Source organism: Aedes aegypti, chromosome 3 (assembly GCF_002204515.2).
Source record: "Aedes aegypti strain LVP_AGWG chromosome 3, AaegL5.0 Primary Assembly, whole genome shotgun sequence".
In the NCBI taxonomy this organism is placed as follows: Eukaryota; Metazoa; Arthropoda; class Insecta; order Diptera; family Culicidae; genus Aedes; species Aedes aegypti.
Window position 1 is genome coordinate 190,777,163 of NC_035109.1, and position 17,857 is coordinate 190,795,019.

Genomic DNA, 17,857 nt, shown 5'->3' on the forward strand with positions numbered 1-17,857 from the left:
CAATACGGTTTGATAAAATCGGCTGCGACTGCTACACAGTTTTGGAATAACCTCAAGGCGTACCACGAAAAGGTTACAGTTACTTCCAGAGTGTCCTTACTGAAGAGGTTGTGTAGCCTAAATCTGCTGGAAGGTGGCGATCTCGAGAGCCATCTGTTCGAGATAGAGGATCTTTTCGATAGATTGACGCAAGCTGGGCAGGAGCTGAATGATTCTCTCAAAGTTGCAATGATATTGCGAAGCCTGCCGGATTCTTATTCCGGACTTGTTACTGCGCTCGAAAGCAGACCGGATGCAGATCTAACGGTAGTGTTAGTTAAGTCCAAGCTTCTCGACGAATTCGAACGTCGAAAGGAGCGTTCTGTACCTGGTTCCAGTGGACGTTCTGGTGAATTGAAGGCGCTGAAAAGTTTCGGCAAGCGGAATATGTCCGTTTCGGATCGTGTGTGCTTCTTTTGTAAACAGAAGGGACACTTGAGAAATGACTGTGCAGTGCTGCAGGAGCAGCAGAAGCGTAAAAGTGAAAGGAAGAAGAAGAAGAATGAGCCATCGGCCGCTAAGCAGGCTGTGACCGAGAACAAAAGTGCTGTGTTGTTCCTTGTGAATGGAATTCGGTCTAGTGGTTGGATTATAGACAGTGGTGCAAGCGTTCACATGTCAAACGACAAGCGATTTTTCGAGTCGATTGATGAAACAGATGTGCATGACGTGATTCTGGCTGATGGAAGGTCCGTTAAGTCAGTCGGATGTGGAACTGTGAAGATGTCTGGAGTGAACGGCTTCGGTGGTGCGGTCGATGTAATCCTGGAGAAGGTTTTGTACGTTCCATCGCTAAACAGTGGGTTGTTGTCTGTGACAAAGCTGACGTCGAAGGGATTTCTGGTCGTGTTCCGTGAGGATGATTGCGATATCACGGATGCCTCCGGCAAGGTAGTAGCTAAGGGCGATCGCTGTGGCAGTTTGTATCAGCTGAGAATGGCCGAAGAAGCGCTGAAGGTAGAGAAGATGCATCATAACGAATCCTGTCAACATCAGTGGCACCGTAAACTTGGCCACAGAGACCCGGCAGTTGTGGGCCAACTGTGCTCGAAGAAGCTTGCTGAAGGAGTGGTAGTGAAGGATTGCGGAATTCGGATTGCTTGCGAGACCTGTATGGAAGGAAAGTTATCTCGTGCTCCGATTCCACACCAGGCTGAGCGGAAGTCAACCCAAGTGCTCGACCTGGTACACACAGACCTTTGTGGTCCGACGAAAACGCCTACACCGAGTGGGAGCAGGTACCTAATGACGGTGATTGATGATTTTAGTCGGTACACTGTAGTCTACTTGCTGCAGAAGAAGTCGGAAGCTGTTGATCGTTTGATTGAATACGTCAGGTATGTGGAGACATTATTTAATCGTAAACCTCGTATGGTACGCTCGGACGGTGGCGGCGAATACGTCAATGAACGACTGCAGAATTTCTTCAAAAGTGAGGGAATAAAGTGCCAGTACACTACAGCCTACACGCCCCAGCAGAATGGTGTCGCTGAAAGACGAAATCGCTACCTGCAAGAGATGGCGACAACGATGCTGCTGGATGCAAAGCTCGAGAAGAAGTACTGGGGTGAAGCAGTCGTTACGGCAGCGTACCTCCAAAATCGACTGCCTTCCAGGGCTGTTGACGTTACTCCGTTCGAGTTGTGGTACGGTAGGAAGCCAAACCTGGAACATTTGCGAGTGTATGGCTGCAAGGCGTGGGTACATATACCTGATGTCAAGCGAGGCAAATTCGACAGCAAGGCACGAAAGCTGACCTTCATCGGCTACTCCGAACAGCACAAAGCATACCGTTTTGTTGATTTGGCTACGGAAAAGGTTACCATCAGCAGGGATGCCAGGTTCCTGGAAATGGATGAAGCTCAACGACAAGAGGAGGTTACTGTGCTCCAGGCTCCTGATGAGAATTATACGGAATTTGTTCCGTGTAACGTACCAAGCACAAGTAAGCAATTTTTGGTGGAAGCGCCTGTGAAAGAAACGGTGGAACCTGATCGGTGTGAGCGTTTGGGTGATCTTCAGGATGACGACGAAGTGCATAGTGAACATGAGCAGTTTTTCGACATTAGTTCTTCATCTTTGGAGGATCCGTTAGCAGTGAAAGACGAGCCACTTGATAGTGAAGAAGCGGAACCAGATCCACGTGAACAAGCTACAGGCAAGCTGCCCCGTAGGAATCGTGGGAAGTTACCGGATCGTTTTTCGGACTACGTCGTAGGCGTAGCAACGCAGCAAGCGAAAGAGCCAGTTACCTTCGATGAGGCAGTAAAAAGCAGCAATAGCGATGCTTGGCGAAAAGCGATGGATGAAGAATTTCAGTCGCATTTGCGGAATGGTACGTGGGAGCTTGTGAATCCTCCGGCTGGAAAGCGCGTCATTGGTAGCCGATGGGTTTACAAGATCAAGCAGGACGAAACAGGAGCAGTTGTTCGATTCAAGGCTCGACTGGTGGCGCAAGGATACGCGCAGCGATACGGAGTCGATTTTGACGAAGTGTTCGCCCCTGTCACCAAGTATGCAACCTTGAGAGTATTGCTTGTGCTGGCGGGCAAAGATCGTTTGTGTTTGAAGCATCTGGACGTCAAAACTGCCTATCTTTACGGTAGTATTGAAGAGGAGGTGTACATGCGTCAGCCGGTTGGTTATGAAGTTCGCGGACAAGAGGAGAAGGTTTGTCGTTTGAGGCGCAGCATATACGGCCTGAAACAATCGGCAAGGTGCTGGAACCGGAAATTATCGGACGTCCTACTAAAATTTGGCTTCGTCGCGTGTAATGCTGATCCGTGTATGTATGTTGCATCGAGGAATGGCAGGAAGGTATTTCTGATCGTTTATGTTGATGATCTGCTTGTTGGATGCTCGTCTGAGGAGGAGGTAGCTAAAGTGTACGAGGAACTTCGCAAAGAGTTTGAAATTTGTTGGCTAGGTGATGCGAAGTATTTTCTTGGGTTGGAGCTGCAAAAGGAAGACGACGGATTCTACAGCATGAGTGTCAAGGCATATATAGAGAAACTGATCGGAAAGCTAGGATTGCAAGATGCGAAGGTTGCAAGGACGCCGATGGATCAAGGGTATGTGAAGGACAAGACAGCAAGCGAGAATCTAAAGGATGTATCCCAGTACCGGAGCGTGGTTGGTGCTGTGATGTACATAGCGGTTACAGCACGTCCTGATATTGCCGCAGCGGCCTCCATATTAGGAAGGAAGTTCAGTGCTCCAACAGAAATCGACTGGACTACAGCAAAGCGTGTAGTGCGCTACCTCAAGGCAACAAAGGATTGGAAGTTGAAGTTGGGTTGCGAAGGCGGCAAGCTGTTGGAAGCATATTCGGACTCTGACTGGGCAGGTGACCCGGACACACGCAAGTCTACGACGGGCTTCGTAATATTCTACGCAGGAGGAGCTGTGTCGTGGGCTAGTAGACGCCAAGATTGCGTGAGTCTATCGTCCATGGAGGCCGAGTATGTAGCACTGGGTGAGACTTGTCAAGATGTGCTATGGTTGCGACGATTGCTGAGTGACATCGGCGAGAACCAGGAGTGTGCTACTACGGTGCACGAAGACAACCAGGGTTGCCTGTGTTTCGTCAGGTCTGAGCGGACAAGCAAGAGGACCAAGCATATCGAGACGAAGGAGAGTTTCATCAAGGATCTATGCGATCGTGGCATAGTGAAACTTCAGTACTGTCCCACAGATGAAATGAAGGCAGACATTTTAACGAAGGCACTTGGAAATATAAAGCACGACCGCTTCACCGAACTACTAGGGTTTGTTAAGGGCTAAGGGCAAACCGTTGAGGAGGAGTGTTGGCAGAAAACAACGGTTACCCCTATTATGAACAGTTTGCCGAACCCCTTTGCCAATTAGTTAAGCCGGCATCACTGGCGAGTTTGACATTTATGTTTTATGTAAGAATAACAAGAAGGATTATGTTTATTTATTTGATTAGTTTACAACAATATACGTCTGTGTTCGGCACGTTCGAGTTTTCCCTCCCGTGATATTTTTCCGAATTTCCCGGTAGTTTTTCCGAGTTCGTACGTGGTTCCGCTGCGCTCCTGTTCGCTTTGTTCAACAGAAACGTCAAATGCAGCCCACCATTTTTATGGCTGAAAAAGTGAAAAGTATTGTGTTCAAAGTAAATTGTTATCGAAAACCTCAGTCAGCGGAGCAGTTTTTTCCAAAGTTGCTGATAAATCTAAACAGAAGATTAATTATTGCTAATGTCTGCTACGTTTGCTGGCATGTAATTTCACTAACGGCTATTTATGATTCGATGTGATGCAAACTCAATCATTTTTTGCTGAGAGGTTCATGTGAGGATTTGAACGGCTTGCGCATAATTGGTACACTGATATTAAAACTCCATTATAATTTATGTGCGAAAACCATATAGAAGCAGGTTTTCTGCCTCCAACAATCTTTTATATGCCACTTTTAAATTTTATTTGTGGACAATAAATTTCAAAGTCTATGCATGTATATACCACTAGCATTGCAATGCATTATAAAGGTTACATTAGTACAACCTATTTAAGCTGCCAATATTTTTGAAGAGCACAAACTTGTATACCAACGGTTGCAAAAATGTATCGCCATCTTATTTCTTCGCTGCTACTGTACGAGTTTTCCCAAAGTATTATCATTAACAGTAATACACATCGCATTTCAGCCAAATATGTGGATGTTCAGTGTATTATATCTGGGATAGCAAGAATAAGTTGTAAGTATTATAAAATGGTTGAAACATTACAGATTAATAAGCTATTTTTTATGTTACAGCTGTCCAAAAAAATGCAATCGCGTCGGAATCAAATTCTAAGACGATGAACTCCAATGAACATGTATCCCGCTCATGCAATGACTATTGGTTAAATCATGCGATGCGCTGGACGCAATGGAAGAACACAGTGGTCCCACATTCTCCAGCAGCACTCGTACAGACTCCCACGCTCTTGTTGGTATCATCCCCGTAGCTGCTAACATCAACACGACCAGATAATTTACTATTTCGTGGATTTCTAACTGGATCCCGTTAGAATATGTATTAACTTTTATTCTCCTTAATAAATGTGTATTACTGTATGCGTATTTGATTTTCATCATCATTTTTTTACAAAAAGAAAAATCGTAAATTTTTTCGACTAATTCATTTATTTACTACACTGAACTCAATCTCCAATTGGAATTTATGTGCAGCACCCATAGATTTTTGCAATCAAGCTTGGCATTTGCAATTAATTAGTCACGCACATAAAAAACAAAAGTTTTGTCACGCTCATTTTTAAATGCAGTGCACACATAAAGCAAATGCAGGTGCAACTTATTTCAAACGGTCACGCTAATATATTTTATCTGTGATCGCGAGTAGTAAATAAATGAATTAGTCGAAAAAATTTACGATTTTTCTTTTTGTAAAAAAATGATGATGAAAATCAAATACGCATACAGTAATACACATTTATTAAGGAGAATAAAAGTTAATACATATTCTAACGGGATCCAGTTAGAAATCCACGAAATAGTAAATTATCTGGTCGTGTTGATGTTAGCAGCTACAGGGATGATACCAACAAGAGCGTGGGAGTCTGTACGAGTGCTGCTGGAGAATGTGGGACCACTGTGTTCTTCCATTGCGTCCAGCGCATCGCATGATTTAACCAATAGTCATTGCATGAGCGGGATACATGTTCATTGGAGTTCATCGTCTTAGAATTTGATTCCGACGCGATTGCATTTTTTTGGACAGCTGTAACATAAAAAATAGCTTATTAATCTGTAATGTTTCAACCATTTTATAATACTTACAACTTATTCTTGCTATCCCAGATATAATACACTGAACATCCACATATTTGGCTGAAATGCGATGTGTATTACTGTTAATGATAATACTTTGGGAAAACTCGTACAGTAGCAGCGAAGAAATAAGATGGCGATACATTTTTGCAACCGTTGGTATACAAGTTTGTGCTCTTCAAAAATATTGGCAGCTTAAATAGGTTGTACTAATGTAACCTTTATAATGCATTGCAATGCTAGTGGTATATACATGCATAGACTTTGAAATTTATTGTCCACAAATAAAATTTAAAAGTGGCACATAAAAGATTGTTGGAGGCAGAAAACCTGCTTCTATATGGTTTTCGCACATAAATTATAATGGAGTTTTAATATCAGTGTACTCGCGATCACAGATAAAATATATTAGCGTGACCGTTTGAAATAAGTTGCACCTGCATTTGCTTTATGTGTGCACTGCATTTAAAAATGAGCGTGACAAAACTTTTGTTTTTTATGTGCGTGACTAATTAATTGCAAATGCCAAGCTTGATTGCAAAAATCTATGGGTGCTGCACATAAATTCCAATTGGAGATTGAGTTCAGTGTATAAACACAAAGTGGAATAAGAAAAAAACTCAGCAATCACAGAAAAAGAAGACCGACTTCGCGAGTCTCGTCTGAGGATCAGTCCATATTCATATTCCCACCTTGAAAAGGCCTTTCTGTGCATAAATGCATTATAAATAAATTTACCCAAAAATGATTCAAAAAAGTTCATCGTGAACATGTCAGCGCGTAAAAAATGATCGACGTGACGTGAGCGAAAACAAAACAAATCGGTTTTAATCTTTTAATATCGGAATCAGGGCTGCCACTTATACAGATATATCTGTATTAAACAGATTTATTTATTCTGACACAGATTCAATTTGTATGGAACACAGATTATCTTTCAACGATTTTTGTATGGACACAGATTTTTTTTGTATGGGACACAGATTTTCTAACCTGGTGGATACAGGTTTTCTATCAAATCATCTGGCAGCTCTGATCGGAATCTACAAATTTATCATCGATTTTATCGTTATTCAAACGTATTTCAAAGCAGTAAATGTTTTCTCGATAATACTAGTTGTTGGACGACACCTGAGTAGTAACACTATGGATACCAGTTCGGAAGATTTGGACGAAAGCATGCTGGATGTGATTCAAAGAGCGGAGGCCTTCATATCGGCGCACTCGTTCCTAAACCGTGAGGCGGAGCGTTCCTCCAACAACATCTTCGATGCCAGTGACGACTCGTTCCGCACGGCCACTGACGAATCTTCGTCGGCAAATGATTCCGGTACGACCGCGCATTCCACTAACCGAACATCCGATGAAATGAATCAAAATGATGGACACGGAAGTAGCAGGAATGAAGCGGAAGATCATCGTCCTGCTGTTGCGCAGAATGTCGAGGTGCTACTAAGCGATGACTCTCAAGATACATTGACGTACGAAATAGATGAACCTTCTCTTCTGAATCGTCCACCGGTTGCGGATAATGACGATTGTATTGTCATCGAAGACCCACATCAGGTTGTGGTCGATCTTTGTTCCCCGTATCAACAACTAGTGTCCCCCCGTAGCAGACGAGCACGACGTAGGAGAGCAGATACCGCTCCGGTCGTAGAATCCATCAGCTTGGACGATACGGTGGCAGAACCGGTACCTCAAACTACCACAAGACAGTCTCCGAAAAAGCGAATAACCGCTGCCAGCTTCGTACAGCCATCTCCGCCAGCAGAATCTCCTACAAGTGCTGTGCCATCCGTGTCCGTTACCTGTCCAATATGCTTGGAATCGATTTTCCACCAGCAAGCTGCTTCCACCGTTTGTGGCCACCTGTTCTGTAAAAACTGCATCACCCAGGAAATCCAAATCCGTAAAAAGTGTCCGATGTGCAAACGCGCCCTCAAGCGGCACCAGGTTCATCCCATTTATTTCAATTAATACCTTTATTGTATTGTTCGTGAGTTGCAAGACTGTATTAAATAGTTTTATGTATAATATTATGTCCCTATTTTTTAATAAATGACCAGGTTGAACTTTAATGACGATTTAACAGCTGTTTTAACCAAAATTTATCCGATAAGTATCCAAAAGGCAGGGCAGTTAGCAGATCTCTTTTTAAATAGGTACCTACTTGGTTTACTATTTTATTGCAAGTCTATTTTTAATCAAAGGTCTGTAAAGTCAATAGAGGTAATAAACTATTGACTAATCCATCGGTGTACTAAATTCACTCGGTCCACGAATTGTGACACATGCGCGGGACACGCTCCCATATGATTCCCACGTGATCTGGACCCGCTCTAGGAAGCATGTCGCTGTCGGAACATATTTTGCTGGCGGAGATAGACGAGGCAATGAATGTCAACGTGAAAAGATATGCAGTGTGACGAGTTTGACTGTTACCTATGTACCCAACATGTTTCCGAGCGAGAACAAAGGGAACACCAGCGTCATTCTTTCTCTTTAGTTTTTTACATCCATTATGAAATCACTCATTTTCAGACAATAATTGAATTATTCTGGTGCAAAATTCTAGAAGCTCCAGAAAAACTTTTAGAGACTCTTACGCGACTATTCGACTGATTTTTCAGACATTTCTTTCCCGAATTCTCAAGAGAAAGCTACAGCTTTCTAGGCAGGTGGAGATTTATTCACGTATTCTCCGAGGTATTCCTCCAGTGAGTTTTTATAAGATGCTTAAGGTGGAACAGCTTGTCATCCAAATTCATTTTTTTTTAATTCTTTATTAGTATCAAAACTTCATTTAGGGTTTCATATCGTATTCAGCAATTATCCTTCCTTCGATCATGTCTACACATTTTTAGTAATTCAGTCCGATGTTGTTCAAGGCATTCGTTCAATAAATCTTATAGGATATTTCTCAAAGGATTTCAGAAGAAATTCTCAAAGGAAAATCTGGAGTCATTTCTGAAAAAAAAATCCTGGTTGAAATCTCATATAAATCCTGAACATAAATGTTGGAGTCATGAGAAATCTGTGAAGACATCTCTGAAATAAAAATACTGATTAAATAAATTCTCGAAGACCCTTCGTTTAGGACGGAAATCTTGTACCAAATCATATTAAAATTAACTCTTGAATAAATCTTCAGAAGTTCCTGGATACAATAATGAATAAAACATAAGCAGTAGAGTAAAGTGGGGCAAAAGTTCGAGTGGGGTAAGAGTTTCTTTTTAAGATTTCTAGCTCAAATCAAATAAAAACTTAGAAATGTCATGGTGGTTCGAATGCTATTCAAGTAAGAGACTTTCACTCCAAATATCATAAAAATCGATTGAGATTTGGAAAAGTTATGGCAATTTGTTGTTTTTCGACGTAAATATTGTAATATTTGGTCAAACTTTCGATTCATGGAACCAAATAAAGATAAAATATGTTTCAATATTTTATGTAAGGGCGTTTCTAGGCCTATCATAAGGATGCTTTGACGTGTATTAGTTTTTCCATAAATAGTTGGAATCAATTTTTGGCCCATAGCGGGCAAAAGTTCGAATCTACGGGGCAAAAGTTCGACCCATGTGTTGTGACCGGTGGTTCTCCGAGTGATAATTCTTATCTTAATTTTACGTTATTACTGCTTGACATTCGTTGAAAGACTGAATTTTTCATGAAACATATCTTGACTTGACATCAATCAAAGCCTCCTATGTTTATGAACTCTGTTTTCCAACGGACCATCTTGTTCTATACTTCTCAACATTACTTCCCTACTCTACTCTTTCATTATTAGTACTTTTAAAACAAAGTTAGTCTCTCTAACCGTGTTCAATGTTTTGTAATACACATTGATTATCAGAGAAAGTGTTCTATTGATTAAACAACGGTTAAAATCTAACTTGTTCGAATTTGTGTTCATGTATCAGAAATGCAAATAATGTAGTGTAAATTCTAAAAAATTCTCATCAAAATTAGTCTTATGAAACCAATGCGTAATTTAGGGATTTTTTTTTTTAAATTTTTATGTTACGAAGATATGCTCTTTTCTGGCGAATTGTTTCACATTTTCTTCATTCTGACATGACCATCAGTGTTTAAATATAGGTATGTCAATATTTCTTAGTCATCTCCTTTTGGTTGGCTCTAAGTTGTGATACAAAAATCGAAACACGGTTGATTTAGTAAAACCAATGGATAAGAATTGCCATCTATTATACAATTTCATTTTGAAATTTATTTTCAGTATGTTTTAAAATATTTAGTTATTACACCGTCTTTTGATCTGAAAAATAACCTAAGACCACCTAAAAGAATCATTTGTATATCGAAAAAAAAAATTGCTGCATTTAAAAAAAAAAATCAAAGCTACACATTCTGTTTAGAAAACGCTTTCAAATTCAACAAATGTTGTCAGTTATTCTGATGTTCATCAATTTGCTTTTCAAATTCGAAAATCATCTGCGATGAAGCAAATGGTAACAATTGGTTGCATTTTCCATGTTCCAAAACTCATTCAACAAACAAAAATTATGTGCCATATGTCTCCAATACAATTCAAGAGCTTGTGTAGTTCAAAATAATTAATAAGGTTCATTCTCAATCTTGCAAATATTTTTAAATTGATTGAGTTTACATACAATTAGTCGATATACCGCAACCATTCCTTAATGCCAATCACATAGTTAAGATGACCTCATTATTTCTGCAGAATTCCGCAATGCCAAACTTCAAATAGATTGTATCTCAAGGTCATGTTATAAAATTCCTTCGTAATAGCTTGTGCCTTAATTTTTTTTTTCTGAACATATTTATACGTTGTTTTCAACAATACATTTCGATTACTCTCAATGACAAAAGAATTATTTATATTTCTGTCTTCCTTCAACAGTCATTCAAACCAGTCCTGATTAACAGTTATTAACAGAACTTCTAAATATGAAACACTTCAGTTTCTAAATCATATTCGATCCACAACTCACCGTTGTTTTCTCAACCAGTGTCTTGAATGACCTTTTAATACTTCGTCTTTTCAATCGGAGTCCCAAAATAATGCTGCTTTGTCAATCCGAGTTCTACATAATCTTTTTTTTTACCTTCTAGATCGTAAGTTTTGTTATCTCGCCAATTAAAACAAAAAGAATTTTATCTACGGAATTGCATTAGCAATAACTTGATATTAATGTGTAAATTTAGCCTTCCATGTTGACAAGTTTCAAGCATTGTCATTTCCTAAACTTCAATCTTTGTCTGTACTGCATATTATTTGTTCAAGTCATTGATACATTTTTTTTTTTTTTGCAAATCGATTTTTTTTTCTACTTTTCAGGATGTCAATATAATACAGCGCTCCTTGACAAATTTTTCCATAACATTATAGTTTAATTGAATTGTATTGCAAAGAAAAAATATATATAATTCCTTTTTTTTTTGGAATCTATGATGTGTACTTCAGTACATACATTCTACATATTCTCTCAGAAATACAGTTTTGGAAAACAAAAATATATTTTATTTCACTTTCACTATAATAGTAAGTTTTCTCTTTCTAACACTTTCTGACAGATTCGTAGATCGTTTACTTATCCTTCAATCCAACGTGTTGTGTTTGCTTATATGCAAAGATTGCTCAACCATCGGTTCGTTATAATGTGCAATGCAATTTGTGATTGATTTTGCAGAATTCATAATTCAGATTCCGTAGCATTGAATTATAACGTAATAATCCATCTCGAAATATTTTCTATCATTGTTACGGGAAGTTTGTTCTTTGCTAATCGATTTATTTGTATGTTTATTATTCCCACATTTTCGACAGTACTTATTTTATCAAGGTTCAAAAAAAAAATCACATTTCATAATTTAAAATTGTTAAGTCTCTTAATATGCTACACAATATTTCAACACTGCTCAATCTTTTAACTAATAACTTTACTAACACACATTTTTTTTTTTTTTTTTGAACAAAAAATTGATTTGTGGCATATATCCAATTGCATGCGATATGCCATCATTTATGACAAATTTAGATTATCTTCATACTATCAGAATACATAACAATGCCAAATTCAACGAATTTTTAGTTTGAAATTCGAAAAAATAATGTGCAAGAGAGCCTACAAAACTGTCTGCAAAGTTTATCTAACAAAAAATAATTTTATGCCTAACATGCCATTTATCTCCCATACAACACAACAGTGTTCGAAGCACAATCCACAAGATTTATTCTCATTCAATTTGAAGTAATACATTCAATGCAAAACAATGGAAGTAGTTGTTTTGCCGTCTATGCTTTGCGATAATTTTACTGTGTGTCCCATAATCGCGTTATAATCTCTAATAAATATTCCAATATTTGTCATGATTTTGCAATACCAATCGTATATTATGGATTACCTCTTTGTTATATTTCTGCTTATCACATATCACTTAAAATCAGATATTGTAAATTCATTCATAACAACTACCCTACAGAGCTAAGGCTTGCACACACCCGCTGAACTTAAACATTTTTAAAATGCATAACAACAAGTTATCATCTCCGAAAAATATGAAGCCGTAGTTTTACATTCAATGGCAGATAATTCAGAATTCTGTTCATTCTCATTTCTTATAATCTTCCAAACCCTCTCCAATCAATCGCAGATCTTTTATATTGCTTCATGCGCTTTTTAAGTTGGAATCCAACCAAAATAGAACTCTGCCCTCTACATCAGATCCATTAATGGTATTTTGCTACTTCGCTTTCAATATCAAAGTGCAATCGGAAAGAAACTCTGCCTGCTCCATTAGAGTCAATTAGGCACACCACATATTTTGTTTAGTACCCTTGTTCACTCAAGCTCTAAAACTATCTTCACATTTCTTGAATCAACATAATTATAATCTCTATTTAATAATCTAAAATCTGCCAGGCTTTCGCAATGCCGAACAAATATTGAGAATTGATAATATGTTACATTTCTGTATCTCAATGCAATGCCAAAATTCAAAGATCTATCATAAGGTTATATATTGCAAATTCATTCAGAAAAACTTTTTTAAGATCTAGAGCATGCTTGCCGTAATTACTGAACGATAACATTGCTAAAATGTATTACAAAACATCTTTTCCAAACATATAAATCCGTCGCTTTCGACAATATCTCAGAACATACAACAACCAATCTCAATCACAAAACATACAACAACCTTTTTTTCAGTTCAAAAAGTCTTTCAATTTACCTAGTCCTCAATTAATAGTTGGAGGTTGCTCTGCCTTCTCTGTCAGAGACCTGTATGGGACACTACACATTATGAATCAAAATTCAATCAAAACGGACCTCTGCCTTCTCAATCAGGGCCTTGAATGGTATTTTGGTACTTCGCCTTCTCTATCGAAGTCCAATCATAAGGAACTCTGCCTTCTCTATCAGAGTCCTACATAATCTTTTTGGTTCTTCGCCTTCTCCATCGAAGTCCAAAATTGAAGAAACTCTGCCTTCTCTATCAGAGTCCTTCATTATTCTGTCATTTCTATGGAAGCCAAACCAAGAGAAATTTCTTGTTCAAAAACGAAACCTCGAATGATACTAAAACAGCACATTCATGTCTTGATACTTGTCTATGATACCACCAATACCTGCTGCTTAAAATAATGCTTTCAAAATAAATTCGCTTGAAGAAGACTTCACGAAATTGCTTGCTTTCAAATTGTTTCACAGCGAGAAAGCATTCTCCAAAATTCTAATTTTCGTCGATGCTTATGGGAGACTTGACTACGCCATTGTTGTGACCGGTGGTTCTCCGAGTGATAATTCTTATCTTAATTTTACGTTATTACTGCTTGACATTCGTTGAAAGACTGAATTTTTCATGAAACATATCTTGACTTGACATCAATCAAAGCCTCCTATGTTTATGAACTCTGTTTTCCAACGGACCATCTTGTTCTATACTTCTCAACACCATGTATAAACCCACGGAAAATTTTTCAAATTTCCTGAAATCTACATATTATCTTCAAATTTAGCGAAATTTCCCTGATCGTGCGAAAAATGTCACAAAAATTTTACTTTTTCACTTAGTTTTGGGAAAAACTGCTATTTTTTGGGTGTACTACAATTAACCCTGTTTTGGGCATTTTTTGATGAAAATTTAGTGTGTATTTTTCGGCAAACATAAGTTTACGGCTGGTATGAACTATGCCTGGCATAAAAGTATTGATATTTTGTGTTTTAGCCAACAAACTTTTGCCCCACACTAGATTCGAACTTTTGCCCCACCGGTGGGGCAAAAGTTCGTTTAAGACAATCAATTTTGAAACTGTTATAACTAAAAATGGGTAAATATTTTGACACAAGTTTGTTCAGCAAAGTTATAGCCAATATGTTGAAGTGCGGTTGAAGGTTCGCTGTATGGTATTTGTTTTGTTTCATCTGCTATTATTTTCCTGAAAATTTTGATTATACCACTAAGGTCGAACTTTTGCCCCACCTTGCTCTAATACTTGTCGTAATGTTACGAAAATAAAACAACTCTTAGAAATATCTGATCAAACCTCTGGGACATTCATGTTTGATTACTTTTTGTTTTCTTGATTAATTTTCGGTCTCTTTTATATGGCATCAGAGCTCTAAAGTTCTTATTTTGAGGTCACTCAGTGCTACTTTATAGTTGCTCTTCAACTCTCGGAGAGTTAACACGTTTCGATACGAGGTGCTAGCTTACGATCGAGTTTTTTTTTTAGTGCGGTTGCGTTCTGCGGTTTCCGCAACAGGCTGTGTAATCCAGCTTTGCTGGGAAGTTTTTAAGTGAATCACAATCTCAGGAGTGCATTTCTGAGATGACAACCTCCAAAAACCGTGAAAACACGTTCCGCGTGGACTTCACGAACCTTCCAAAGAAGCCTACCTCCGAAGAGGTACATACGTTTGTTGCGCGCCATCTTGGCGTGACACGTGCTCAGCTGATAAAGCTGCAAATCAGCCACACCGACGACTGTGCCTTTGTTAAGGTAACTGATAATGCCATCGCACAAAGAATTGTGGATGCAAATGACAACAAACACGACTACGAAGTAAAAGGCGTCAAATACAAACTGCGGATTCGAATGGCTGATGGAGGAGTCGAAGTGAGATTGTATGATCTCTCTGAGAACATCACAGATGAGCAGATAAGTCGACACATGGCAGCATACGGAGAATTCATCTCTGTTCAAGATCTCTTCTGGAGTGAGAAGCATGTGTTCGCTGGATGTGCTTCTGGAATAAAGCAAGTCAAAATGATTTTACGTGAGCCGATTGAGTCGTACATAACGATCCAAGGGGAAACGACATTCGTAACATATTCGAAACAAAGACAGACCTGTAAACACTGCGGTGAATACATGCACACAGGAATTTCCTGTGTTCATAACAAAAAGCTCCTTGCGCAAAAGCTTGGAGTCAACGACCGGCTCAAAAAAGCTCGTATGCTGGAGCTGTCATAACTGGGGCATCGGGGTTCAATTCATCCTCCACGGACAACTCGGCTGAAGCGTCGGCACAGTCGTTTCCACCTTTGGAATCTACTTCTTCGGGAGCACTAGAATTGCCTCCTCCAATCCTCGAGACAAGCAATGAATCTACGAGCGGTGTCAACAACCTCAACGTTGGGCAGGTAACCAGTGTTCTAGCCCAGAACACAGTGGATCTATCGGAAGAAGGAGCATATATGGAGACCCTACCAACAGCATCAGAGAACATCAAGTAAACCAACGACACGAATGCGGCTGAACATCTTTCAGAGGAGAAGCAGCCAGTTCGCGTATCTTCAAGCGGGGACAGATCTTCGGTGTCAAGCGACAAGATCAGTGTGTCAGATGGTAAGGATGACATGAATGGTAAGCACAAACGAGAACACATCATCACTAGCGATGAGTCTAATGGCTATCGTGAGGTGAAACGAAGCCGTGGACGTACTAGACACAAGCATTAAAATTGGTAAGTGATGGAGATGTGCAGTTATAAAATTGCCTCAATTAACCTAAACAACATTGCAAACCAAACGAAGATAAGCGCATCACAAAGCTTTTTACGCTTGCACGAGGTTGATATTGCTCTATTGCAAGAAGTTGAAAACGATAAAATGGTATTGTCCGGTTTTAATATTGTTTTTAACGTTGATCATACACACAGGGGAACCGCAATAGCTTTAAAGGATCATATTCGTTTCACTAATGTAGAGCGTAGCTTGAACTCCCAGATAGCCGTAGCGGTAAACGCGCAGTTATTCAACAAGACCAAGCTGAGGGTCGTGGGTTCGAATCCCACCGGTCGAGGATCTTTTCGGGTTGGAAATTTTCTCGACTTCCCAGGGCATAGAGTATCTTCGTACCTGCCACACGATATACGCATGCAAAAATGGTCATTGGCACAGTAAGCTCTCAGTTAATAACTGTGGAAGTGCTCATAAGAACACTAAGCTGAGAAGCAGGCTTTGTCCCAGTGAGGACGTAACGCCAGAAAGAAGAAGAAGAAGAAGAAGCTTGAACTCTAGAGTAATTTCTCTCCGTGTACACAATACTGTTACAATAATCAATGTTTATGCACACTCCGGATCTCAAAACCGAGCTTTGAGAGAGGATCTCTTCAACACTACCCTTCCATACTACCTAATGTCGTTTTCGTTTTTAGGAACTGGGTCGGTGATCAACACATAAACAAACAAACGTCAAGCAAATTGTAGTCCGGCCGAACCTGAATCGGGTTGGGGTTGAAACTGTGATTCAGAACGGGTTGCGCCAGTTCCAACCCAGGTTCAAAAACGAATTCGACATAAGAAATCGAGCGAAGCACGTAATAATTGGGGGAGATTTTAATGCGGTGATCCATCCGAGAGATGCGACCGGAGAAAGTAACTTTAGTCTGGCATTGAAAAACTCCATCCAACTACTACAGTTACAGGATGTTTGGAATGTATTGAAGCGTGGAAACGTTCAATACACATACGTAACTCAACTCGACTCGGCGTCGCGAATCGACAGACTCTACGTCAGCTCCGACATGTTGCAAAATCTCCGGAGTGCTGACACTCAGCTTTGCTGTTTCACAAATCATAAGGCTCTCGTATGCCGACTTGTTTTACCAAACCTTGGAAGAGAACAGGGGAGAGGATTTTGGTCATTACGACCGCATATCCTCACTCCTGAGAACCTGGAAGAACTTCAGCTCAAATGGGATTACTGGACGCGCCAGAGACGAAATTTCTTTTGCAAAAATGAAAATAAAATCGTTTTTTAGATGGAAAACCAATCAAAAGTATGCCGAGTACCGCCAAGAATATCAGATATTGTATCAGCAATTACGCGAAGCTTATGATAATTATCTAGGGAATCAATCAGTTCTTTCCGACATCAATAGAATCAAAAGTAAAATGTTGCGTCTACAACGGCAGTTCAATGAAATGTTTGTCCGTATTAACGAACCCGTCTTAGCTGGGGAAACTCTCTCAACGTTCCAGATCGGTGAGCGTAGGAAAAAGAAAACTGTGATCGAAAGACTTAAGGTCGACAATAATCGGTACATTGACAATTCAGAAGATGTGGAAGCATATGCATTTGATTATTTCCGTAGCCTGTATAGTGAGAAGGACCTCGAAGAGAGTAGTGAATTCGACTGTGCGTCAGTTGTACCTGCTGATAGCGAAGAGAACGCTAGTTGCATGAATGAAATCATGACTTGTGAGATTTTCGATGCGTTAAAAATGAGTGCGTCGAGCAGATCTCCCGGCCCAGACGGCATTCCTAAAGAATTTTATGTTCAATGTTTTGACATCATTCACAGACATCTTAATCTGATTATGAATGAAGCATTACAGGGCGACATTCCATCCGAATTCGTCGACGGTGTCGTAGTGTTGACTAAAAAAGGACCCGACGAATCGATTAAATCCTTTAGACCTATATCCCTCTTAAACTACGATTATAAACTGTTATCTAGAATTTTAAAAAGTAGACTTGATCGAATTCTCACCAGCAACAACGTGATTAGTGAATCGCAAA

General features: G+C 39.6%; 1 protein-coding gene and 2 long non-coding RNA genes across 3 annotated transcripts; 2 read left to right on the forward strand and 1 right to left on the reverse strand.

The window, feature by feature from the left end:
• Positions 1–4,392: 4,392 nt before the first annotated feature.
• Positions 4,393–5,130, forward strand: LOC110678967. Its single transcript, XR_002502097.1, has 2 exons — positions 4,393–4,762; positions 4,822–5,130. It is a non-coding gene; the product is annotated as an uncharacterized LOC110678967 (long non-coding RNA).
• Positions 5,131–5,479: 349 nt separating this feature from the next.
• LOC110678966 lies at positions 5,480–6,216 on the reverse strand. Its single transcript, XR_002502096.1, has 2 exons — positions 5,848–6,216; positions 5,480–5,788 (listed from the first exon to the last, which is right to left on the reverse strand). It is a non-coding gene; the product is annotated as an uncharacterized LOC110678966 (long non-coding RNA).
• Positions 6,217–6,583: 367 nt separating this feature from the next.
• Positions 6,584–7,930, forward strand: LOC5568844 (E3 ubiquitin-protein ligase RNF4). The gene is made up of 2 exons (XM_001652520.2): positions 6,584–6,678; positions 6,874–7,930. The coding sequence occupies exon 2, from the start codon at positions 6,985–6,987 to the stop codon at positions 7,816–7,818; it is 834 nt and encodes a 277-aa protein (XP_001652570.1). The 5' UTR covers positions 6,584–6,678; positions 6,874–6,984; the 3' UTR covers positions 7,819–7,930.
• Positions 7,931–17,857: the final 9,927 nt, after the last annotated feature.

Coding starts and splice junctions, on each gene's coding strand:
- LOC5568844 (XM_001652520.2), top strand. CDS start 6,985: ATGGATACCAGTTCGGAAGATTTGGACGAAAGCATGCTGGATGTGATT.